The 24,688-nt window shown below is 38.7% G+C and overlaps 3 protein-coding genes across 3 annotated transcripts; 1 reads left to right on the forward strand and 2 right to left on the reverse strand.

The window, feature by feature from the left end:
* Positions 1–1,495: 1,495 nt before the first annotated feature.
* grhprb (glyoxylate reductase/hydroxypyruvate reductase b) lies at positions 1,496–3,496 on the reverse strand. Its single transcript, XM_033974512.2, has 9 exons — positions 3,234–3,496; positions 2,885–3,018; positions 2,717–2,789; positions 2,527–2,643; positions 2,360–2,448; positions 2,175–2,279; positions 1,945–2,080; positions 1,729–1,859; positions 1,496–1,642 (listed from the first exon to the last, which is right to left on the reverse strand). Exons 1-9 carry the CDS (start codon positions 3,395–3,397, stop codon positions 1,521–1,523), a joined length of 1,071 nt encoding a protein of 356 aa, XP_033830403.1. The 5' UTR covers positions 3,398–3,496; the 3' UTR covers positions 1,496–1,520.
* A 556-nt stretch (positions 3,497–4,052) lies between these two features.
* uba6 (ubiquitin like modifier activating enzyme 6) lies at positions 4,053–11,080 on the forward strand. Its single transcript, XM_033974356.2, has 32 exons — positions 4,053–4,125; positions 4,552–4,593; positions 4,660–4,754; positions 4,827–4,855; positions 4,971–5,065; positions 5,195–5,306; positions 5,710–5,790; positions 5,897–6,019; positions 6,155–6,278; positions 6,376–6,479; positions 6,641–6,703; positions 6,778–6,854; positions 6,940–7,006; positions 7,090–7,233; positions 7,308–7,454; positions 7,542–7,622; positions 7,702–7,779; positions 7,878–8,059; positions 8,262–8,367; positions 8,445–8,534; positions 8,735–8,815; positions 8,900–9,028; positions 9,111–9,162; positions 9,240–9,303; positions 9,375–9,444; positions 9,529–9,600; positions 9,684–9,807; positions 9,895–10,088; positions 10,156–10,283; positions 10,373–10,460; positions 10,535–10,629; positions 10,697–11,080. Exons 2-32 carry the CDS (start codon positions 4,553–4,555, stop codon positions 10,836–10,838), a joined length of 3,078 nt encoding a protein of 1,025 aa, XP_033830247.1. The 5' UTR covers positions 4,053–4,125; position 4,552; the 3' UTR covers positions 10,839–11,080.
* A 752-nt stretch (positions 11,081–11,832) lies between these two features.
* On the reverse strand, positions 11,833–24,196 carry polq (polymerase (DNA directed), theta). The gene is made up of 33 exons (XM_055230915.1): positions 24,133–24,196; positions 23,634–24,064; positions 23,333–23,565; positions 23,084–23,260; positions 22,892–23,022; positions 22,664–22,820; positions 22,486–22,597; positions 22,211–22,412; positions 21,984–22,125; positions 21,724–21,870; positions 21,432–21,644; positions 21,232–21,374; positions 20,982–21,165; positions 20,746–20,888; positions 20,455–20,648; positions 19,859–19,983; positions 19,471–19,714; positions 17,762–18,935; positions 16,101–17,430; positions 15,332–15,472; positions 14,794–14,996; positions 14,297–14,698; positions 14,096–14,221; positions 13,860–14,034; positions 13,675–13,798; positions 13,488–13,588; positions 13,343–13,425; positions 13,173–13,274; positions 12,996–13,107; positions 12,805–12,929; positions 12,359–12,494; positions 12,168–12,274; positions 11,833–12,066 (listed from the first exon to the last, which is right to left on the reverse strand). The coding sequence occupies exons 1-33, from the start codon at positions 24,133–24,135 to the stop codon at positions 11,953–11,955; spliced, it is 7,536 nt and encodes a 2,511-aa protein (XP_055086890.1). The 5' UTR covers positions 24,136–24,196; the 3' UTR covers positions 11,833–11,952.
* Between the last annotated feature and the right edge of the window lie 492 nt (positions 24,197–24,688).

Below are 24,688 nucleotides of genomic sequence, written 5' to 3' on the forward strand. Positions count from 1 at the left end.
TGTGATGAAAGTGTACAACCGGATGTAAATATGAATAATTTACACTTCCAGTCAAAAGTTTGGACACACTTTTTCATTTAGTTTTCTTCTTTATTTCCATGATTATTTGCATTGTAGATTCTCATTGAAAGCATCAAACTATGACACTATGGACACATGTGGAATGTAGTAAACAAAAATAAACTCAAAATAACTCACCGTGTTTTTTTTTTTTTTTATTAAAAATGGTCACCCTTTGCTTTGAACCCTGGTTTGCACTTTTGGCATCTCTTGACCCTGACAAGTCAAACCTCAGGAGACTTCATCATGAAGCTCATTAAGAGAAGGCCAAGGGTTTGCAGCGCTGCCAAAGCAAAGAGTGGCTACTTTTGAGAATTTGAATATAAAATATTTTTAAAAATCTAGTTGAGTTATTTAACTTTCTTTTTCACTACACAATTCCATATATCTTGCTTCATATATTTGATGTCTTCTGTATGTATATAAAATTTAGAAAGTAGTGAAAAAGAAAAAACGTCAAATGAGAAGGTGTGTTAAAACTTTTGACTGGTAGTACATGTTACAAACAAGTGTAAGTGGACTTTTTGGCAGTGTTGTTAATAATTGTTTAGTGTCACAAACCCTGGGCACAAATTCTGGAGGTCTCAGTAAATACCAATGTCAATGTAAATATAAAAATGATAAATACTCTTAATGTGGTTATTGGGATATCTGCAGCAGTCTGTTTATGTGAGATCAGATGAACGCACCAGGGTTTCTTTCTACATGTTTGTCTTGTAATGATAAGATCATCTTGGCTCCCTCGAGATGATTACTGTCCATTACCCAGTTACTCCTAGACTAAGAGTAAACAAAACCATTCATAATTTGCACCTTAAATCTAGTCTTTACGCTGTGGGTTTCTAAGATCCTTATTGCCACATGGAAGGCTGGATACTTTTGATTAGTGATTTGTAACAATCTTGAGAAACAAGAATTAATAACTGATCTTAAGATTTTTATTTATTTTTTTCAATTTCATTCAGAAGTAAATCAAAACATTTTATCAAATCAAGTATAAAACTTAAAGCTAGTGTTTTTAAATAAAAAATCATGTAAAAAAAAAAAAACATTATGAGGAATGGGAATCTGGGAAATTCTTTGATTCAATAAAAAAATATAAATACATTATTGCATCTAACACTGAGTTTATCATTATGAAATCAGTGTGTGAAATGTTGATTGTTTATCCAACTCAAAATATAAGATAGATTATGATTGAAAATCATATTGCATATTATAATTTGAAGTAATATTTAATATTTTTTGCCCCTCTGGTTGTTTCTAGTTAGACGGGTGATCTTCTCTTCACCTCAGCACTGAGTCAACCCTAGTTTGGGCCAAACTAGGGTCTTGGGGGGGAAAAAAAGCATATTTATTTGATGTATGTTGTTTAAAATGTCAGAGGATACTTTACAAAATAAAAAATCATGCTTATATTGTCTTGATTCAGAGCGATGTTGTGTCAGCTTCTGCTTTCTTCACAGAGGAAGCCCTTTGATCATTGGTTCACCCCGTAAACCCAGAAGCAGGTTGTTTGCAGCCAGAGATGACATGGAATTACGTGTAGTGTAGGATGCACTGGCAATGTGAGGGAGAATCACTGTAGAAAACAAACAGACAGAGATTGAGGGCTGTGTCCAATCAAAGTGGAGATAAAGTAAATATTGGAGTGTCTGGCACACGCACCACAGTTTTTTAAAGTAAACAGCGGGTGACTGGTTGGCAATGGCTCTGGCACTGTAACATCAAGGCCAGCTCCTGCAATCTGCCCAGTAGACAGAGCCTCATAAAGATCTTCCTGGTTCACCACACCACCTCTAGAAGACAAAAACTATGAGAACATATACAACAGCATATATACAACATGTATTACAGTATATAACACATTATGAGGAGAGGGACCTGCTAGTGTTGATAAAGATGGATGTTTTCTTCATTTTAGAAAAGAGGTCCTTGTTGCAGATCTCCTTTGTCTCCGGTGTCAAAGCACAACACACAGCAAGAAAATCTGATTGCTTTGCCAGTTCATCCATAGAAACTGAACCAAAAGGAAGTAAGCTTGTGTTTAGAGCATATTTGTGCAGAAGCCTTTATCTTTGCGTTCCATAACCCATGAAAAAAAAAAATCTTACCAAATTCTGCGTTGATTTGACTGGCAAGCTCAGGCCTGGGGGCAACATCTGTGTAAATGAATCTTTTAACTTTGAATGGAGCTAGGCGCTCAGCGATAGCCACACCTTTAATCAAAAATAAAAACACATTTTGAACCAATCGGTCTAGTAAAATATGTAATGTTGTGTGTGAGAAAGTTTCGTACCAATTCTTCCCAGACCAAATATGCCCACTGTACTATTGGCCAGTTCATATCCACATAACCACAGTGTCCTCCATGTGCCCCAGCCCCCTCTGTCACAAACAATAATATTGCCTTTTCACACTTCTAATGGGTTCAGGTTAATTGTTTATAGTGAAAACCTGACTTACGTTTTAGCTTCATGTGTGGCTTCTATCAGTCTCCTGGATGTTGCCAGCAACAATGCAACAGTTAACTCAGCTACAGCATCAGTCAAAACATCAGGTGTGTACCCCACCCGAATTCCTCTATGAATAACCAAAGATTTAATCAAGGTGTTAAAAGTTTTGTTTATGCATAAAAACATAATGGATAAAATACCTTTTTTTAAGCTCCTCCAAATTAAGATGATCAAACCCCACTGACATTGTACTGAGAACCTTCAGGTTTGGGCCTGCAGATGTACAACACAACATTGACACATTTAAACTTTGTCCATCATTAATTATGAATAAAAATTAATGATAGACATAATAGTTTTTCACTGACCAGCAGCATCTAAAAGTTCTGCATCTATCTTCTCTGTGAGCACACAGAGCAAACCATCAACACCTTTGACCTTCTGGAGTAACTCAGCCCTGGGGACTGGGACGTCATCTGAGTCCCAAAGCTCAAACTGAACTCTGGAAAAACACACATGAACAAGAATATCAGCTGTACCAGATAAGACCAGTACTATCTGACCAGGACCCCTGGCCTGATAGTACTGGTCCTTACACACATACATGCACAGGATTTTATTTCAGACCCTGACAGGCAGTTTTCTAAATCTTTAAACAGAAATGAAGATCAATCAAATGTGTATTTAGATGAATAAAATTAGTAAAATATGACTCACTGTCCAGATTCTCGCAGTATCTTGAGGCCATCAGGTGGTATTTGTCGAGTCACATACACTCGCTGAAGGGTTGACATATTTTTCTGCAAAGTTTTAGCTGCACTTAAATTCAGACGAGTGACTGACAGCCGCTGCAGCGGACGCAGTGCCACACTGCTCCACATTGCAAACAAAGATTGAACTGTCGTAGAGATGGAAGGGGTCCAATGTAGACTCAGATGTGTTCAGGTACAGGACCCTGGGTCTGGCTCCAGGGCAAGGGGAGGTGCTCCTGTGTGCTTCTGGCCAATATGAACAGAGGGTGGGTAACTCTAAAGTCTAAATTGAGACACACACAGTAAAAAAATGTTGTGTAAAGCAGAATTGAAAGTGGAAAGGTCCATATGAATAGTGAGCGCATTCATTTCAAAATAATAGCCTTTATATAGGTTATAGTGTAAGGTAAAAGCTCATTTTTTTCTGTCCATTCTGAGTCATTCAAAGGGTCAGCAGAAAGTAAATGTTTCACCAACCCAATGACCTTTGATTACTTCAGCGGTATCTACAATACATTTTTGCTCTGACCTCGTGGGGCACTGCATTTATTCTTTTTTATGTATCTGTATAATTTCAATGTAGTGTCTCTTTAATAATCAGTAAAATAAATACGTCTAGGCTTATTTTTACCTAAATGTTGATTTGATTGGGCTGTTTTTTTTCCCAATAAACCGCCATGTCATACCTAGGTTCCATGACGAGCCTCGTTTTGTCAGTTTTATATCAGTTTTATATCAGTTTTATGTCAGTGTTTTGAAATGTGAGTTTGCTCGGTCACGTGACCAGCGTAACCCGGAAGTACTTTCAGTTTCCGACCGGGCCATTCATTCCTCCTGCTTGACTTGCACACTGACAGGTAGCAGCGTCATTTCTTACTATTACAGCGTTATTTCAGGCCATGTCATTGTTGTTTTCTACATCATTATGATAAGATACGTCTTGTAAATGAATGCGCTGTAGAATGAATAACCACAACCGTTAAATTAGCGTCAGTTAGCCTCAGGTAGTAGAGACAGACACTGGTGTTAGCTAGTATCACTGTATGCTAACACGGCATCTAGATTTAAAGGATGTCTCTGTGTAATGTAGCGTTAAAAATCAAATATCGGATAGTAGTGTGGCATGCCTTTAAGCTTTTATATCTCTTCAGGGCATCAGGGTTGATCCTCAAAACGAAAAACATCAATAACATGACCATTACGTTAGCTAGCTTCCAGAGGGCGTTGGTTTTAGGAAAAAGAGGCTTATTTAATTTGAGGTGATTTTTATTTTTGTTTCGCAGAATGGCATCCGACTCTATGGAGATTGACGATTCGCTGTACAGGTACGTTTGGTAAATAAATCCATATTTTTGATAAGAGATCCTCTCACAGCCCTGTTGTGTTTTCAGCCGGCAGCGCTATGTCCTGGGAGATGTGGCTATGCACCAAATGGCCCAATCCTCTGTGTTTCTCAGTGGAATGGGAGGACTTGGTGTAGAAATTGGTACGTGTTATACATATAAATTAATCTTTATTACTGTTCATTCAACTGTGTAACATGCAATTTTATATGCAGCAAAAAATATTGTCCTGGCTGGTGTCAAGGTAAGCTAGTTCATTTTTGGTACATCATTGAAGATGGCAGGTAGCATGTCCATATATTTATTTCAGTTATTAAGTGTCCTAAGCCTACTGTTGGTCTTTTTAAAATTTTATTCAGGCTGTCACTCTTCATGACTCAAAGCAGTGTGAAACATGGGATCTTGGTTCTAACTTTTTCATACGCAAAGATGATGTGTCCTGTCAGAGAAAGAGGTAAGCCTGGACATTTAACTATCCCTATAACCCTTTTGCTCCATATTTTTTGTCAACAGTGGCACTATTTTTTCTTAATATGCTTGCACCAGTCTCACTTCTTTCATATTCTCAACTTTTATGCATTAGAGTGGAAGCAGTGTGTCCCCGGGTTGCTGAATTGAATCCCTATGTTCATGTGGATATGTTGTCCTCCTCTTTGGACGATAATACTGACCTCAGCTTTCTCAAAAAGTACCAGGTATAATATATACATTAAATGAGAATAAACTGCATGAAATTAATTTACTGTAGCAGTTCAAGAAAAGAAATGAGGAGCTTTTCAGATCTCTTTAATTACAACATCTAACTGAATAATCAAAATAATTCATATCATAACATAACAACGCTGAATTCATATCATAACATAACAACGCAGAATTCATATCATAACATAACAACGCTGAATTCATATCATAACATAACAACGCTGAATTAATAACATAACATAGCAACCATTATCCACTTCCCATGTTTTCCCTTTCACAATTAATTACATTTTGTGTGTGAGATATATGTAACACAGGTATCTGCCACAATACTTTATGAGTTTCATTTTGCTCTCCAATATCTGCTATGATATATATATATATTTTTTTTCTTAGTGTATTGTACTGACAGAAGCCAGACTTAACCTTCAAAGAAGAATAAATGACTTTTGCCACTCACAGTCACCTCCTATCAAAGTAAGTCTGTGCCACACACTAACTGAAACATTTCACCGTTGGATAAGCCAGAGCTGGAGTCAATACTGATGGGTGGGTATTCTTCATGTTCTTCATGTTTTTACAGTTTATTGGCTGTGATACATACGGCATTTGCGCCAGAGTCTTTTGTGATTTTGGGGAAGAGTTTGAGGTTTCGGATCCCACGGGAGAAGAGCCGAAAGAAATATTTATCCAAAGTATTACTCAGGTATTTAACATTATTATTATTATTATTATTGTTTTTGTTTATTATTAATATTATTACATGGATTTATTTTACACAATTAAACACAGCATTTGTAATTATGCATTTTTAATTGTACATGTTTGACACCACCTTTAGGACAACCCTGGTGTGGTTACATGTATGGACAACCACCCCCATGGCCTGGAGACAGGACAGTGTGTTGTCTTTAGAGAGGTCAATGGTATGGATGAACTCAATGGCACTCTACGAAAGATTTCAGGTAGTAATGCATGACCAGTATTTTAAAGTGACATCTTGTGGCCAATGAAGATATTTCATTTCTGTTCATGTGTGGTTGTTGTTTTTGTTTTTTTTAGTCCTTTCTCCTCACAGTTTCACAATAGGAGACACGACTCAACTATGTCCATATGCACATGGTGGTTTTGTGGTGCTGGTAAAAACTCCTAAAACATTCAAATTTGTAAGTTCCTACCAAATTAATTTTGACTAGTGTATGTCCAAAGATTAAATTTATCAATGCATTTCTATTTTTGGGGGGTTGGGGATGAAAAAAACCCCTTTCAGATTAATTTCAAAATAAAACTATTACTAAACTAAACTATAAACTATTTTAAATTTTAGGAAACAATGGAGAAACAACTTTGTGATCCTCAGGTTGTGATCCCAGATTTAAGTAAACCAGAGGTAAGAAGTTTAAACCTGCAAAACAAAAAGTGGCAATGCAACATTTTCATGTGTGTTTGTTTTTGTTTCAATAGGCACCAATGCAGATTCACGCTGTCATGTTGGCCCTGGACAGTTTTCAGCAGCAGCATAGTCGACTCCCAGATATCAAGTAAGTGTTTCTTATATTGTATGATTATAAATTCTTGTTACACAGGAGCAAAGTGTTACATAATGAATCCATTATTTATGAACAGGTGTTTGCAAGATGCTGAAACTTTACTAAAGTTAACTGAAGAAGTAAATTCTACTATGAGGAACAAGGTAAGATAGTTATAACCCTAACTGATCCAATATAGCACATCATACCCTTGACAGTCTAAGAATTGTTGTCTATTTTCCAACAGGCTCCAGTAAATTCTGAGTTAGTTCGGTGTTTGGCAAGAACAGCTAAGGGGGTCCTACCTCCTCTAGCTGCAGCTGTTGGAGGACTTGCCAGTCAGGAAGCTTTGAAAGCCATTACAGGAAAGTTTGCACCACTGCAGCAGTGGGTATGTTTTATAGCCAACCCCTAAATTATTGTTTTGTTGAATTTTTCCAGTGTTGACTTGCTATTCTTCTGCAGTTTTATATTGATGCTGTGGAGGTAGTCAGGCCCTTGCAGTCTCTTCCTGATGAAGACTTTTATCCGAGGGGAGACCGGTATGATGGATTACGAGCTTGCATTGGTGAAACACTGAGTCTGGAGCTACAGAAGCTTAGAGTGTTTATGGTAAAACACATTTTCTCTAAACCCACACCTCATTCATCAAGATCTAAGCATTTTCTCTGACAAGTTAATACAATTCCACTACCACAGGTGGGATGTGGTGCAATTGGATGTGAGATGCTGAAGAATTTTGCACTACTTGGGGTTGGACTAGCTAAAGGTTCTGGAGAGGTGAGCTGGCTTTGTGCACACTTTATGGCATGTCTTATTACATTTTTTTTTAGTTGACTAAAATAATTTTCTGTTGTAGGTTTGCATCACTGACCCTGATCTAATAGAAAAGTCCAATCTCAATCGTCAGTTTCTTTTCAGGCCACATCATATACAGGTACATTTATCAACTTCAAATTAACTGTAATGAAAACAAATCTTACATTTCTGTTGTTATGGCATACTTTTTCACAAATACTTTTGCTGTTCACATAGAAACCAAAGAGTACTACAGCAGCAGAAGCTACACTAGATATAAACCCAGACCTCCAGATAGACGCTCATCTCAACAAAGTGTGTCCAGCTACTGAAGGGATCTACAGTGACTCTTTCTACTCCAGTTTGAATGTAGTGGTGACTGCACTGGATAATGTGGAAGCTCGGAGATATGTAGATAGGCAAGTTAAATGTTTTGCTTCAAACACCCATAAATAAGACCAAATCCTTAATGAGTATTTTATTGTTACTGTTATTTAAAGGGCCCGTATTACTCCATTTTCTGATCTATGTTACAAGATTGTTTCCTCATCACAAACATTCCTGGAGTTGTGTTTTGTGTAATATAGGACCTTTTAAATGTTTTTCCGTTTCCATTTTCAGCCGATGTCTTTCTAATCAAAAAGCACTGCTTGACTCCGGTACTATGGGCACTAAAGGTCACACAGAGATCATTCTGCCAAACTTGACAGAGTCCTACAATAGCCATGTAAGTTTAATGGTGACATTTTGCCTCCTGTACAATTGAAGTAACAGTAACATTTACAAATACTACATACATTATAGAGGGACCCCCCAGAAGAGGAAATCCCATTCTGTACCCTCAAGTCTTTCCCTTCCGTTATAGAGCACACGATCCAATGGGCAAGAGACAAGGTTTGATTTTTATTTTATTTTTTTTTAAATAATGCTGAATTTAGATGAATTTGAGAACCAAGTGTGAGACAGTTTGCGAGAGTCTACAATTAAATAATTTCCTGGATTTTAAAATATGAATGATGTGAAAAAAACTGAATCATTAAAATGTACATTCACAAATCAATAGTTGTGCATTTCAAATAATCTTCCTTTCGCAGTTTGAGAATGCCTTTACCCACAAACCATCTTTGTACAACTCCTTCTGGCAGAACCACTCTTCAGCTGAGGTTGTCCTACAGGTGAGGGAGCTTTGTGTGTTCTGACATGTTCAACAGGTTTTGTGTTTATACAGTTTAACACATAACTGCCTTTTTGTTCTGTAGAGAATGAGGGCCGGGGAAAGTCTGGAGGGCTCATTCCAGGTCATGAAACAGTTGAGCAGACGGCCTAGACATTGGGAGCAGTGCATTGCAATTGCTCGCCTGAAGTTTGAGAAGTATTTCAAGACAAAGGTGCCGTCTCTTGCAAACATATTTTTATTATATAGCCTTTTGTACTGATTTCCTCTATGTAATCGTTTTGTTTTTCTCATAGGCCCTTCAGCTTCTGCACTCCTTCCCTCTGGACACAAGGTTAAAAGATGGAAGTACGTTTTACAAAGCACTAAGTGTGATTATTGGAGGAATAAAAAGCTCCATTACTTAGTTACTTTTGTTTTTTTAGGTTTATTTTGGCAGTCTCCAAAACGACCTCCATCACCTATTGAATTTGACTTGCAAGATCCATTGTAAGTATGTCTCTAAAGAGCATCTGATCTGTGGTTATGTATTTAAAGGCTTCATGCTGTGCTATTTTCAGGCACTTAACTTTCATCGTCAGCACAGCCCGACTTTATGCTGAGATTTACAATATTTCTTACACCAAAAAGGTAATGTAAATTTCTATTCAATGATTCTTCTTTTTACTTGGCATAATAACATTTTCTTTTTCTGATCCTGTTTGTATTTGCTAGGATCTCTCTGAAGAGATTGTCAGTGGAATACTCTCAGATGTGGCTATTCCAGAGTATCAGCCAACAGAGAAGGTTAGACAACGTAATGTTTGTCTTTGGTTTAAAAAAAAAATAGATATCTGTGACACAACTTTCTTTTAATGTGCCACTCTCAGAGTATAGTGACGGATGAGACTGCTAAAAAATCTGATCAGATTAAACTGACAACAAGCAGTGAAGAGGAGAGGGAGGCCATTGAACAGCTAGAGAAGGCCACTGCAACAAACTGCATCACACCAGGTTCACAAAAACATATATGTTTACAGTGATAACAATGCAAGTGTGTGGAGGGCACGTTGTAATCTTTGTTTGTATAAAACTGTTTAGAGACATTACAAATGAGTCCATTACAATTTGAAAAAGATGATGACAGCAATGGCCACCTGGACTTCGTCACATCAGCGTCAGCTCTCAGAGCCAGGATGTATTCTATTGAACCTGCAGACCGCTTTAAGACCAAGCGCATTGCTGGCAAGATCATTCCTGCTATTGCTACTGCAACAGCTGCTGTTGCAGGACTGGTAAGAAAACATCTGTATTGATAGAGATATTTGCAAGTGTCAGACTTTCAAATAAACACTTTTTCAGGTGGCTCTAGAGCTGATTAAAGTGGCTGGAGGCTATGGGTTTGAGTCTTTCAAAAACTGCTTCTTCAACTTGGCCATCCCTGTTGTGGTGCTCACTGAACCAGCCCCAGTGAAGAAGACACTCATTCGGTGTGTACGGTGATTAAGGATCATTGTATAATCTTAATGTAATGGGTCTAGACTTTAATTAAAGGACATGTTTCTCATTGATATTCAAGGGACAACATCTACTTCTCCATCTGGGACTGTTGGACTGTCTATGGACATCCAGATTTCACGTTGTCAGATTTTATGAATGCAGTAAGGGTGAGTGATTTACTCTTGCAAGTTACTGCCCGAGTTACTGCAGCTTTGTAATCAAGACTTTTTTTTTTTTTCAGGAAAAGTATGGAATTGAACCAACTATGGTTGTATATGGAGTAAAAATGCTATATGTGCCTGTCATGCCAGGACACTCAAAAAGACTAAAACTCACGTAAGTTTTCAGAAAGCCTCTCAGTTGAGTCTTTGGTGCAGTTAAACTACATTCTGTGTTTGTGTAGGATGCAGAAACTGATCAAGCCATCAGCAGACCGGCGCTATGTTGACCTCACAGTCTCATTTGCTCCAGAGGCAGAAGGAGACGAGGATCTGCCTGGGCCTCCAGTCAGATACTATTTCAGCAGCGGTGGGGAGATGCCCTGACCCCTCCTTTGAATATCCACAGATGACCTCTGGTGTCCTTGCAGTTCTTCTTATGTATGCGGTTTTACTGTACGTTGGGCTAAAGCTTTGTCATCTGTCAAATGAAAGATCACTGGTCCCATGCTTTTAAGGCAGCCAAGGTCTTTTCTGGCCTTCCCGGTGCCTCAGACCCTGCCAGTGGAATCCACTGATGCTCAAGTAGCAGAACTGTACATTTGTGAAATAAATTCTCACTATTTTTACCTTGGTCTACAATTACACTGATGCCTTCAATAGTATCCATCATGTCTGTGGCAGCAAGTCTGCTAAAATTACAGTTTACTCATCCCACAAGATTCAGTGAAATTTTCAAACGTTCTTCTGTTTGTGAACTATTCTCATGAAGTGCTTCACATTGTGACATTACACAAACATCACAAGAATCTATATTGAAAATATCTGTTTATCTGGGTAAAACCTCCATATGGCAAATAATTATTACTATAGCAGGTTAAAGATTTACCCTCAACTTGAGATTAAGGCATTTTGAATCCAAACATATTTTACTGACTTTGAATCAAAGAATACTATAATTTATGATTTTGCGTTTTTACCATGTATTTATTTTCTACTCATTTTGTTGCCATTTGTGTTGTATATGATTTCTTCTGCTGGTTCATGGAAAACTTTATGTTCAGTCATGAACCTGAAAGTAATGCAGGTTATTACACTGAGGACATATGATACAGTGGCATTTTGAATCTAACAAAAACTGTAAAGATGCAAAACTGTCGAGAGGTATGGACCAAAATAGACATGATATTTTAATCTTGAAATCCATTTAAGTTTTCCACAGAAAACGCCAGATGATGCACAAAATGTCAATAAACGGGACAATTTAACAGTAAACAATAATGAGATATTAAGATGTCTGAAAGAATAAAGCTGCTTGACTCATTTTAAGTTCATTTCATATTGTTCATATAACTTAAAGATCATTATTATATGTTTCAGATTTATAAATAGCTAACACTTCATCAGTGTCTCGTTACAATCAATTTATGTACATTTCATAGTTAGCGTTTATAATTTAAAATCCAAGTTCATATCCTATTTACATGACAATACATACTTATTAAATATCTAGATCTTGTAAATTACCCCAACTTGGTCCCACTTTGACTTTAGCCTTAAGTTTTACATATAGTTTTACTGCACACTCCATCTCTTTCTTGACTGTGTGAGCAACCTGAACAAAAAAAGGTAAAAAAAAACATGACCAAATGTTAGACCAAAGTAGATTCGTAACAGTAATAATTTCAAAGAGAAAATATGTCAAGATCCCTATACCTGTATAAGGTTTTCTTCTGAAGTTTCATAAATAAGTTCATCATGCAGCTGTAGGACAAAATAAGCACCTCGTCTTTGGGATGTAGTAATCCGGCGTTGTGTTTTTTCTGAATATTTTAATTATGTCAAGAGATAAATTAGTTACTTTATTTAGAAAACTAAACAAACCAGTGGACCATTATGGATGTTACCTGAGGGGACGTGCTGGTGGGACAAAGGCGCCGTAGGGTAGGTTTTCCTCAGTTGTTTCTCGATATTGACGGTGGCGAGTTTGACAATGTCGGCAGCTGAACCTTGAACAGTTGTGTTGACCGCCTGTCTCTCAGCCTGGACACATAATGTTAAAGTCATAGAGTGGATTTGAATAGAATTAGAAATAATCCAAAATTTAAATAAAATAACACAACACAAATGAACTTTTAACCTGATCCCTGAAGGGAGAGTCTATCTAATAATAAAAGACTGACATCATGGGGATCTGACCTCATGAGGGAAGCAGGGACAAAATAATCACACACACCCTAAAGCACACCCCCTCAGCATTCCTGCCTGATGATGAGCTTTTTCTGTTTATTATGTTGTTTTTGCTCTTGTGGTCTTTGTAATGTATGAATAAAAAACTAAATATCTCACTCACATGTGATTTGACGTGTACATTTGCATTTGTGATTCCAGGCAGGTACCTCCTACGGCCCATCAGGGTTTGAACATAACCATTCTTCACACAGTTCTTCACAGTCTCCTTCAGAAAGGCATTAATCCCTGAAATGTAGAATTGATATGTTTAATTTTAATGGCACATGTATCACTTAATTAGATTTTATGTACCTTTGTATCTTGATTTAAAGCTCTCAATGTAGAATGCTGCGTCATCCTCCTCCACTCCCATCTGCTCCCCCAAAGACTTTGCACCCATTCCATAAATAATGCCATAGCAAATCTAAAAACAAAAAGACTGTTATATACTGCTGGAGGACTAAGGATTAACATTCAATAGTTTTTCACCTGCTTTGCCTGTTGTCTCAAGTTGTCATTTACACTCTCAGGATCAACACTTTTCCATTCGGCTGCAATGCAGCGAAACACATCTGCTCCTCCATTAAGCACCTGTCACAGGCACATTAGTTTGCTTTATTTTATTATGATTTTTATTTTTTTAAGAATATGTATCCTACCTGAATAAGTCTGTGATCCTTTGAAAGATGAGCCAAAACTCTTAACTCCAATTGGGAATAATCAGCTGCTAATATCATTCCACCTACAGTTTAAACAAGTAATGTCAAAGTGACCAGTGAAAATTGTGTTTCAAAATGTTCTTACCTGAAAAAGGCACAAAAGCATGTCTCATGCTGACTGAGAACGCAGGCCCTTTGTCTGCACTACCGGCTGCTGCAGAAGCTACAACAGAGCGTCTCTTTTTCCTTTTAATAGGGTAACATTATTATTTCATTTTAAATAGTCCTGGTTAATTTAATTTGATCAGTGCATGATTAAATATTTCACTTACCCTGGTTTGGTGATTAAGTGGCATTTCTCTTGTGAAGGAGGACTCTCACCCACAACTGTGGGCATGTGGATCTCAAAATCTTTTGGAACATTTTGTATGTTGGGCTCAGTGAAACTCACTCTACCTACAACAGAAAAATATGTTTAGAATAAAATGAAATATACTATTTGCAAAGAACATTTTACCTGTGGCTGTGTGCGTCTGTGCTGTGGGGTAAATCCTGTCCATAGCCAGCCCAGAATGGTGCCGCTTTTCTCTCTGAAGTGGAAACACCACTTTGGTCAAAGCATTAGTGATTCTTCTCCACTCAAGGATTATACCAGGTAAAGGATGCAGGGGGCGCAGTTTCTCCAAAACATCCTGAAAAAAATCAAAACAAAATCAAACCAAATCATCACATGTCAGCTGTTGGTGGCTGTACCTTGGTGGTGCTAAACTGCTTCCCAAGTCGCACTTTGCCCCCTCTCCTGGTGTAACCCAGAGTCTTCTTGGATTTTGAGGCCCCAATGTCGCCATTAGGAGGCAGATGGAGTTCAAAATACAACACCTGAAATAACGAAACTGTGTAATTTAATTTTCTTATGTTCCGTTTGAAAATTGAAAATTGTTTTGCTTGTCTAACCTGTGCTATGTCATCGATGCTCGTTAAAGAGAAGCTATGCCCCGCCAGACTGTATGCCTGCGACTCAAGAGCTGTGAGTTTGGCTTGCATGACGTGTTTTTGTCTCTCACATTCTTCTACACTGAAACCCACTCCGTTTAATTCCAACAGAGCGAGACAAAGTTGGGATGGCATCTCAACTCTTGTGAAAAAGTCTAGTATGCCGCCTTTCTCTAGCAACCCAGTCAAGTGGTTCATGAGAGCATAAAGGAGGACGCTCTCAGTCGCTGCCCTGACACGGGGACAGTACGTATGTGCACTTCCAAGTCCTTCAAGCAGAGGGAGCTCTTCGGGGCAATAGACTGTAACCATATTGTGTAGAATTCGTTCTTCACTGCCTGGGTCTAGCAGCCAGCATGCAACCTGTACACATATTTATTAAGAGCATTCATTTGATTTGATATATTAAAACAAAAAAACAAAAACATGTCAGTAATAGAACATTGCTGTTTTATCACCTTGGGGTCTTCACAGTTCATCTCCAAGCTAACGCCACAACTCAATACGAGGGTTTTGTACACCTCAATGACGTCATACACAATTGCGGTACTTCTTCTCGATGTATCTGATATCGTTTCCAGACACAGCTTCACTTGCTTCAGTCTCTCAGTGACTGTCAGCGCCTCATCCAGTGCAGGAGGGGCCAAACTGGAGCTGAGGCCTGGTACAGAAAGAGAACAGCATTGAGAGTGAAACATTTTATGAATACTCTACTGGCGATTAGGAAACAAATAAGTAAAGTAAAGATATATGCACTCGTGTAGCTGGGAATTCTTGGAACAAACATGTTGGAGGGACCACACTGCTGAATCTCTAATGACTTTTTTGTGAAACATTTTGCTCAGCTGTAGTTGTTTTAAATGCGCTACATAAAAATAAACTTAAATTAAAATGCACATTACAGACCCCTTGCACTGGGCCCTTACCGCCCCAATCCGAAGCCCCTGGATATAGATTTTATAGAGTTTGCAGTAGTCAGATTCATGTTGACATTACCTTGGCCCTGCTCTCTCTGAAATGATATGTAGAAAGCATCTTTTGCCCCCCAACAGACCGACAGCCCCATAAGCACATGTCCTTCACTGTTTCTGATTGGAAAACCATTCTCCAGACTGGATTTATGAGGAGCTGCTGTTCCTGCAAAGAAAAGTCCAGAACTTGTCAGTAAAATAAACAAACTGCACAATAATTATTTACAGAATAGCTTAAAGGTCCTATATTACAAAATATTTTCTTTTGTGAGAACTTTATGCTGTTATGATGTTGTTACCTCCTCGAAAACAGACCTGGAGTTGTGTTTTGCTTCATTCACATGTTTGTTTACTACTTTTTTATTAGTCTGTCTGCATCCCCAAAGCTCAAAATGCTTTTTTTTTTTCCACTTTTTGATGTCATATACAGTTTAAGTTTACAGTTACCTTTGACTTTTACTTCAGTAGAGATTAGTAATTACAGAACTAAAATCATCTAAATGATTCTAGTGAAGGTGAACAGTGAGGCAAAAAAAAAAAATAGACAATTATAATAAAGGGTTTCTCAAACATGTGTGAATGAAAGAAAACACAACTCCGGGTCTGTTTGTGATGAGGAAACAACATAACATCATTTTGCATGCATTGAAAATATTACCGTAATACTTCATTCATACTTCATAATCAGTTAAATAAAATATTGTCTTTATGTGTGAGCATGAGAATGAACAATGAACAACGAATTACATTATTTAGTCAGTTTTCTATGGCTTTCATATAAATGTAAATATTACCTTTACCTCTCTTATGCCTTGCTCCTATCCCTGTTTCAAGCTGCTCCAGTTGGTGTGGCCTCTTCTCACAAGCCAAACTCAGAGAATATCTTCCTTTTGTTTTCCATTCACTTATAAAGGTATCGAATAGACGCTTGTCACTCGCAACGTCAATGATGGAGAATGTCCCGGGGTTACTTGAAGTGGGGCTAGCATCCTGGGACAACTGCAAACTAAATCCTTCATCAATCTCACAGTTTTCCAAGTCAGAGGGAGACTTTGATTGCACAGAGGACAACGCAGCATCGCTCTGGGGGTCAGCATTTGAAGTAGGAGCAGACTCGGGGACACTTTTAGTTTTTTGTTGATGATTTATGACCGTTACAGGTTTTCTGATGGCCTTTGCGTGAGAAGTGGGACATTTCGAGACTCTTGTTTTTACCGGTAGCAAATTTGTGGGAGTTGATTGATTGAGTGGCTGAGTAGTAAGAGGCGAATGCACAGAAGAAGTGGTCAGTTTGACTCTTGGTGTGACTGGCGCTGTTGGTTGAGTAGGAGGAACCAGGTCAACAGCATTGTCTTTCTTATCTGTGACGACCTTGGATGTAACTGCAGCATTTTGAGAAGTCCTTTTGGAGTTGTACACGGTGTGAGTACCTGTTGAGGTTTTCTGCTCAGTCTGTTCTGTCATACTAGGCCAACGGTCAAAGATCTCTTGGACACCAGGACTGCAGAAAAAAATATTTTCAGATTCCTGTTGGAGACATTGTTGAGGCAATGCATCTACTTCCATGTTGTTTTGTTCTGACAGATACTTAACCTCCATGTTGTTTTGTCTGGTAACCACATGTCCTAGTTTTTCCTCGTTTCCTTTGGTACTCTGTGGATTTTTGTCCTCCTGTTCCGTTGTGTTTTGTGGCAAATCAGATGGTTTGTCAGCATTAGGCGCTTTAGTCTTTTCCTTTTGACGAAGTTGACTCTGCCTTTCCAGGAAGTGCTCACCAACTAATAAAGAGTCTCCCCATTCAGAAAGACTGAAAGACGATTCACCCCATTGGACAGCTTCTTGCCGCTCTGCTTCCTGATTCGCCAAGACCTGACTGCGCCTTCGGTCCTGTGTTGATGGTAGTGGACACCCTTGTTCAGCTGTTTCTGCCTTCTCATCATCCGATTGGTTTTCCCCATTGTTTGGGCTCAAGCACGCCAAAAGTGAACTATCATATAAACTGTCAAATATAAAACTACTGCTTCTGTTAGGACTGTCTGATGTGGACGAGTCTCTTCCCAAGTTCATTTCTTCCACTAAACCTCCTTTAATTTGATTATGAGCCACATTGTTTGCTGGATAGATCTGTGGGAAAGTAAAAAATATTATTAAAATGTTTGAACTTCAAAATTTTGGGATAAAGAACTATATATTCTTTACATTCCATACTCCACTGAACTTTTTGAGCACAGCATAAAATTTTAAATGCATAATCTTGTTTCTATTCCCTTTAAGGTTACAGTATTTTCCAGACTATATACTCAGATGCGATTTATATGTGAAATATGTGTTTTTCTTCATTATTATGCATTTTTTGGCTGGTGCGACTTATACTTAGGGAAAAAACAGTATGCTAGAGGAATAATTTTAGATTTAGATGAAGCATTGACATTGTAAGAAATGTAGTCTTACTAACCTGATTGCTGGTGTCAAGGATGAGTTCCATCTGGCTATCTGTGAGAGAAGAAGCAAATACGGCTACTTCTTTGTCTGTAGCAGTTCTGGCTTCATTTTGTCCCTTTTCAACTTCATCTGAATCTTCTTCCACCTCGTCTCCTTCTACCGTTTTAGACTCCTCTTTGTCATTCTCAGTTCTGTATTGGTGGTTTTGCTGTGCCATGATTCTTTCTGTCTGAGTGTCCAACTCAAAGCTGTCCCCAAAACTCTCATTGCCACTTTTCACCTCTTCTTTACTTGCATAAAGCTCTGGGGATGAAAACTTATCTTCACTTGCTAATCTTCGTCTTTTTGCCTCTGGGGAGAATAGAGGAACTGATCCTGGTGATTCATTTTGCCTTTCTTCATTTGTGTTTTCTTGCTTGGTATCTGGAGGAGCACTTGGAATCATACAAGACTCTGCCACATTCAGTTGTTTGAGTGACGTGTCTTTTGTTTGTATGGAGTTGAGGACTTTACTTAGAACCATAGAGTGCTGAAGTCTGCCTGGCCGAGGAGGTGACTGTCCATTAACTCTGGATCCATCACTTGTGGATGTCCCATCAAAATCCCTTTGTTCAGATCTGAATCCCAGCGGTCTGAAACGGGGTGGGGGCATAGGTGAAGATGGTGATGGCTGAATGACTTTGGGCACAGCTTGAATTGATGGGCTTGATACGATGTCTGATAATTCTTGTGTCAGGCTCCTTTCAGGTACGGGTTGTGTCTTTAATGTGGCGTGAATTTCAGTTTTGATTTCATCTACATTTTCTTTTTTTGTTTCTTCTATTGCAATTGGGTTTCCATTGTCATCCTCCGCTTGTGTTTTTGTATTTTTATCAACCCCGCCCTCATTAGGTTGTTCGGTGACGTTCTTTACATCTATTTCACATGAGCCAATTAGTGATTCAGAGGAACTATCAGAGGAGTCCATGCTGTCCTTTTGGTTTTCAGGGATTATAGGAGGACATATTGAAGGGTCCCATTGAATTCCTAACTGTGCCAGGTCTTCCTGAAGAAGAATCTGTGCCTCAGAGATGATCTCTACTGCAGCTTCCTGTTCAGTCAAGGCCCGTCCACCGGTCACCCAGACACACCGCAGACTTCTCCTCTCTGCTGCCTCAAACTCACTCTCGTCCACTGCACGTCTAGAGCTACAAACACAGAAATATATAAGCTTTTGTACAATATAATATTATAAATAGCAAATTATGATTTGTGCTTGTGTTAAAGAACAGGTTGCAACTACAAAATTATAAAGATAAAATGGTATAACATAGTGCTATGATCTTATATTTTGCGTTTAGTTCAGAGTTGACACCTTTTGTTGTTCTTGTAATTGTCTGTATTGTTGTTCTTGTAACTGTCTGTATTGTTGTGAATGTAACCGCTTTTGTATGTTATGCAGGCAAGTTGATGTGAAGGTTCTAGAGTCAGTTACTGGTCTGTTTTGGAGACTGGCCCTAGTGAGTTGAGGCTGCTGTTGTTTTGCTCTTGTTTTGGCGTGAGTTACAGTCTACAGGAAATAAACCAGAAGAAATTTGGCATGTTTCTTTACTATATTATTCCATGTATAAACTTCCCATTTATCATCTCTTAATCACTTATTGTATTATTGTAAAAATGGTATGCTTCGTAATGTAACTAAAAATCTAATTAAAGATTAACCTCAGAATGTTATGTACACACCTCTTAAATGGAACAGCATTCCTCAGTGCTTTCTCCACATTCTCTACAGTGGCTCTGGCCAGCTCAGCAACAGTACAGAGACCTTGAGCATAAAGAGCTCTGGCTCTAGTTGCATTTAATAGTGAAACCCGGACCAAGTCGACCAGCTCCCTTTGGACACCAAAGCTCAGTCTGGTCTGGTACTGGGACAGCAGCAACTCCAAATTGTACCAACCCAAACGCTTGCAGAAAACTGTCACCATACCTAAAACAGGAACAGGTCCGTCATTAGTTTTGATTAAACAATTTGATATTCAAGAATTGAGAGGTTATGTTTAGCCATTGAATTTATCATCTTAAATGTTTATATAAAAAAAACATGCAGATCATTCTTATAGTGTTTGTGTACCTGCGTATGTAGAAGCAGACTGTTGTAGAGACTGTAACTGTCCACGATTGCAATTGTATTTAGATGCCACTGTTCCCAGAGGAACCTCATTCACAAGATCATGAAGTACAAGAGTGGTGAAAAACCTGACAAACATGATTTAATTTCTTAGCAACAATAAATAAAAAATAAAAAAGAGGTAGATGTAAATTAAAATGAAATAAAACTGTCTAAAGGTCAGTAATGTGCCATTGTCTTACCTAACTTTGTTGGAAAATGCAAATATTTAATTTTATTATATGTACTGTAGATTAGCTTTGCACAAACAGCTACTAATTAGGGCTGCAGTGGCTAATCAGAACAACTGTGACTAATCATCAGTTATTAAAAACAGATTTTAACAATCTTGATCATATCTGTGACCCAAACATGTATTCATAAATATTCTCTACCTTAAAGTCTTTTTATCTTTATCTGTTTAAATATGTATTTAAAAATCTCAATGTGCAATAGATATAATAGTTTGACAAGTCTACTATGAAAATAACGTCTAAATGCAGCTTCGCTACAAACATAAAAGGTTTAATCTCAAACCGTTGGCATAGAAGATATGCTACCGTTTATGTATAGCCATCTGCCTGTGCTGCTTCTCTGTCTTGGCAACGAGCTTTCCGCTGACAGATCGTGCAAGAAAGCCTTCCTGGATGCCAACTAACTCAGCAACTCTTTTCATTGAAGAAGACAGTTGTTCCCACAAACAGAAAAACTGATACCAGTCTATGGTAGTCCATTCTGCATACAGCGGAGTAATCTGTTGAGAAATCAAGATACAGCAAGGTCATGTCAGCTTTTGTTACAAATATTTGTGGTTTGGTGAAGCGAAAAGTGAGAGATACTTGAATGTATACCAAATACAAAATATGCAAGTCGTTTTCCAGAACAAAGCCTTTCATAGCCCGTTGGAGATCTGCAAATATTTTCAAAGCCTCTGGAGGTGAGAGAGATGAAGATAGGGTGGCAGCACCAAGTTGAGTCGGACAGTACCGCTCCTCTTAATAGACAAGAACAATACAACTGTAAGTATTCCACCGAGAGCTGGGTTACTGCTTGGATTTGTAATATAAGAAAAAAGCTTTGTGATCACCTTCTTCTTTTTGGATACTTATGAATTCATTGTCCATGAGCCATTCAACGCAGGCCTCAATTGCCCCCGTATTGGTCTCTTCATTTGTCGGTCTCCCCTCACATTTCAAGCTAGCAGCCAGAAGCGAACATGAGGCATACAAGCGGACATCCTGTGGTTTACTGGCAACACCTCCAACAACTATCTAGTGTCAGAAAGTACATATACAGTATTGTGTATTGATGTATTCTTGAATTGTTACTATGGTTACCTCGAGGATGGCCCGCAGCATACTGGTGGTGACGCCCTCTCCCTCCCTCTTGACTAGGCAGCTGCGGATTGGTTGAAGATCACCTCTGAGAAGTGTTATGCCTTTCTGTCGCTCTGCTTCTTTACATACCAATACACTCTCGCCTGGGAAAGGATACAAATGAATCCCGAGTAATACGAAAATAAACTTTTTAACTGTACCTGTAGTGTCCACCCCTTTCCTCCCAGCTCGCCCTGCCATCTGCTTATATGTGAGAGGGTCCAATATGCGTCCATTGAACGTAGGGGTCCGAATGATGACTCTTCTGGCAGGCAGATTTACCCCTGAAGAGAGTGTAGAAGTAGCACACAGGACCCTCACTATACTTTGACGAAATGCTCCTTCTAAAACATCTCGCTCATCAAATGTGAGACCTGTAAGAGTTACAGAGTCATTGAAGATAGTTTTGATCTAGCTGATGAATTTGGTAAGTGAATAGCTTTGTTTTTCTACCCGCATGGTGGAAGCCAACTCCCCAAGGGACAGTGCGCTGGAGTATAGGGTCCAAGCCAGCGGGAGTTCGTTTTAGCTGTGCAACTACTTCCTCCAGGCCCTCTAGATTCAGGGTCACAGGCTGAGAATCTCTTTCACAATGAGTTTCTGAAGAGGAAGGTGCTTATTTATGAGTCACACTTTTTGTATTACATTGTATTTGTGAATGTTTTGATGCCGTCTTCACTTCCAGCATGTAATAAAATGTACTTTCCACCTACTTTTATGTTGAAGATTATAAAATTCCCTCGCAATGCCATCTGCAAGTTTCTCGCACCAATTCTTTGAAGGGCAGAAAAGCAGCACAGAATGGCCCTCACTCACAGTCTCGTAACAGAGGCTTACAATATGGTCATCATCGCCCTCGAAAAGAAAATATGTTAATTGGAATGCTTCGCTCTCGTTTGGAGATTACATTGTGTTTCAAAAGTTCAAACATAGGTTTTACTTTAATACTCAGTGCAGGTGTAAACTGTCGAATCACAGAAAGACTCTTGTTGTAAATATTGCTTCCAATCTTTAGATGTTCCTCTAGTGGCACAGGCCGATAGTCAGTTTGATAAAGATCAGCTCCAAGCCATTTGGCCAAAAGGGATAGGTTCGGTAAAGTAGCACTCATACCAACAATCTGTACACTCCCAGAATGTGACCTAAAACATCACAAGTTTTTTTCACAATGATTCATGTACAACCTGTCCGGCAGCATAAGATGCATTTACAGACCCTGTTATGTTTTGTTTCAATGAAAGGTATTGGATTTTTGTTAAGAGAAGTTCTAGCAGATACCCTCTTCCAGAATCACCAACCATGTGCAACTCATCAACCACCACCATACCTAAAAAAATAAAGGATTAAGTGATCCAGAACACATATGAAAATGATAATGACTGATCATAATTACCCAATAACCCCATATTATTTTCTTCAATAAGTCTGTTGATGAGAGAATTCGCCTTTTCTATTGTACAAACAGCAACATCCAAAGACGAAAACCCGCCTGCAGCAGACGTGCTGCCCATGTATCCCTCTACACGAACACCCGCTTCTTCAAACACATTCTGATCATAATAATAATCAAACTGTCATTATTAGACTTCATGTTGTATGTATGCACTCCTTTGTTCCTTACCTGAAGGTAATGCATCTTTTCTTTGGCCACAGAGACAAATGGCAAAATAAAAAGGGCTTTTCTTTTTGTCTCAAGTACTCGCTTTAACATGAGTAGTTCTGACACTAGTGTTTTTCCAGCACTAGTAGGAGCTGTAAACAAAATTAATGTAAAAACAAATGCAGCAAAACAAGACAAGACTGTAAATCTTACCAGAGTAAACTAGGTTTCCTCCATGCAGAACACGGCCAACTGCTAGACACTGAGCCTGCCATTCAAACATGTGAGTGACTCCAAGTTTGTGGTAACGATCCAAAACAGGTTTAGGTAAACCCCAACTGGACAAAAACAGCTTCTCGGCCTGCTCTTCAGGGGCACACATAACAGTGCCTGTATACAAAAGCACACACTCATATTGGAGGAGGTATGTACACACATAAATACAATATATAGTATACACACCTGGTTGGATTGAAGTGTTATTAAGAGTGGTGGCATCTAATCCAGTGGGAACTGTCAGCACTGATGCAGACTGATTCTGTAATGACTGCTGCTGTTTGGCCCGTTTTCTAGCCTCCGCCAATTGTGTAGGACTAAACAATATGTAGTTGCTGAAAGCATTCAGGTGTTCTCCGTTTTTGCCTTTATCTGCACTCTGAGGTAAGTGATGTCTTCTGGGAGATTTATTCTGTGTACTGTAATTTAAGGGCATTTGTAAATTTGTCACAGTGAATCCATTAAAAAAAAGTATGGCAATGCTTACATAGTATTAATATCTAGTGTTTGCACAGGTTGTTCTTTATCTGCCACAGTGCAACTTGAGGTAGACTGGGGAGATTCCTCTCCATCTTCATTAAAAAGCAGACGCTGGGCAAGGTCTTTGCAGTCATCTCTCCAGTCAGGCTTCTGGCGATTAACAGCATTACTGCACACACTCCTTGAGATGTTGGCACCTTTTGTGGATACATGTGTATCTGGTTGAGCAGCACACATCTTGCTAATGGTATTACTTCTTAAACCCATATTTTGATTCTTTGAAATTGTTGAATGGCCTCTCAATGGTATAATAGAAACTACATTGTCAGTGTGCACAGCAGTTGAAGGTTTCATTGCATCAGCAGCATCAAGCACCTGCAATAGCTCTTCATCAAGAGCTAAGGTGGATTCTCCAAACTGAGGTCGAGTTCCTCCCCCCTAATGCAAGATTTATGAAATTCAGAGATTGTGAAACAACATATTTTGGTTAAAATAGTAACACTCACCATGGTGCTATCCCTGCTTATGCCTGGTTTGTCACTATTGCCTGCTAGAGTGCAGTTGTCTCTTGGTTCATCAGCTCTAAAAGCAATTACGAGATGAATCTCGAGGTAAATTCTCAAAATATGAACTATAACCACCAAAAAGACAGTGTCTGACACAAATATACCTTCGGGTTTTTTTGATATGGTGCAGTCCCATGTAGTTTTTCTTTTTGGAGTTAGGAGCAGGGCTCATAGTAGCATATTGTTTCGGAAAAACGCCAGATAAATAAAATGTTGTTTATTAGTGAAACCATGATGGTCCCATGACACTGGTTCATCTAATTACAGAAAGCTTAATCGAGCCATTTATACAGGGAACATTTACTAAATTACCTTGGCGATGTTTCCTGAATTAGTACTTAGTGATTAGAAAATGTAAACAACTTCCCCATGAGCTGTTGAAAAAGTCCGCCAGGAGAAGCCCCGCCCTGGTGTTACTGAGAAAGAAGGCCGGAAGAAAATAGTTCCAACACAAAGGTTCCGGCTCTGGCCAAACGTGATGATTTAGTTGTTACAA

The sequence above is a fragment of the Periophthalmus magnuspinnatus genome, chromosome 1 (genome assembly GCF_009829125.3).
Source record: "Periophthalmus magnuspinnatus isolate fPerMag1 chromosome 1, fPerMag1.2.pri, whole genome shotgun sequence".
Lineage (NCBI taxonomy): Eukaryota > Metazoa > Chordata > Actinopteri > Gobiiformes > Gobiidae > Periophthalmus > Periophthalmus magnuspinnatus.

What these genes read in the sequence shown, in the direction of transcription:
- grhprb (XM_033974512.2), bottom strand. Translation starts at nt 3,397, where the DNA reads ATGTGGAGCAGTGTGGCACTGCGTCCGCTGCAGCGGCTGTCAGTCACT. An exon ending in ATACTGCGAGAATCTGGACA is followed by an intron (nt 3,019 to 3,233) that starts GTGAGTCATATT and finishes GTGTTTTTCCAG; the next exon opens with AGTTCAGTTTGAGCTTTGGG. An exon ending in TCAAATCAACGCAGAATTTG is followed by an intron (nt 2,081 to 2,174) that starts GTAAGATTTTTT and finishes CTTTTGGTTCAG; the next exon opens with TTTCTATGGATGAACTGGCA.
- uba6 (XM_033974356.2), top strand. Translation starts at nt 4,553, where the DNA reads ATGGCATCCGACTCTATGGAGATTGACGATTCGCTGTACAG. An exon ending in CACTCTACGAAAGATTTCAG is followed by an intron (nt 6,279 to 6,375) that starts GTAGTAATGCAT and finishes TGTTTTTTTTAG; the next exon opens with TCCTTTCTCCTCACAGTTTC. An exon ending in GTGAAGAAGACACTCATTCG is followed by an intron (nt 10,284 to 10,372) that starts GTGTGTACGGTG and finishes TTGATATTCAAG; the next exon opens with GGACAACATCTACTTCTCCA.
- polq (XM_055230915.1), bottom strand. An exon ending in CACCTGCACTGAGTATTAAA is followed by an intron (nt 22,126 to 22,210) that starts GTAAAACCTATG and finishes TTTCTTTTCGAG; the next exon opens with GGCGATGATGACCATATTGT. An exon ending in GCATCGATGACATAGCACAG is followed by an intron (nt 14,222 to 14,296) that starts GTTAGACAAGCA and finishes TCGTTATTTCAG; the next exon opens with GTGTTGTATTTTGAACTCCA.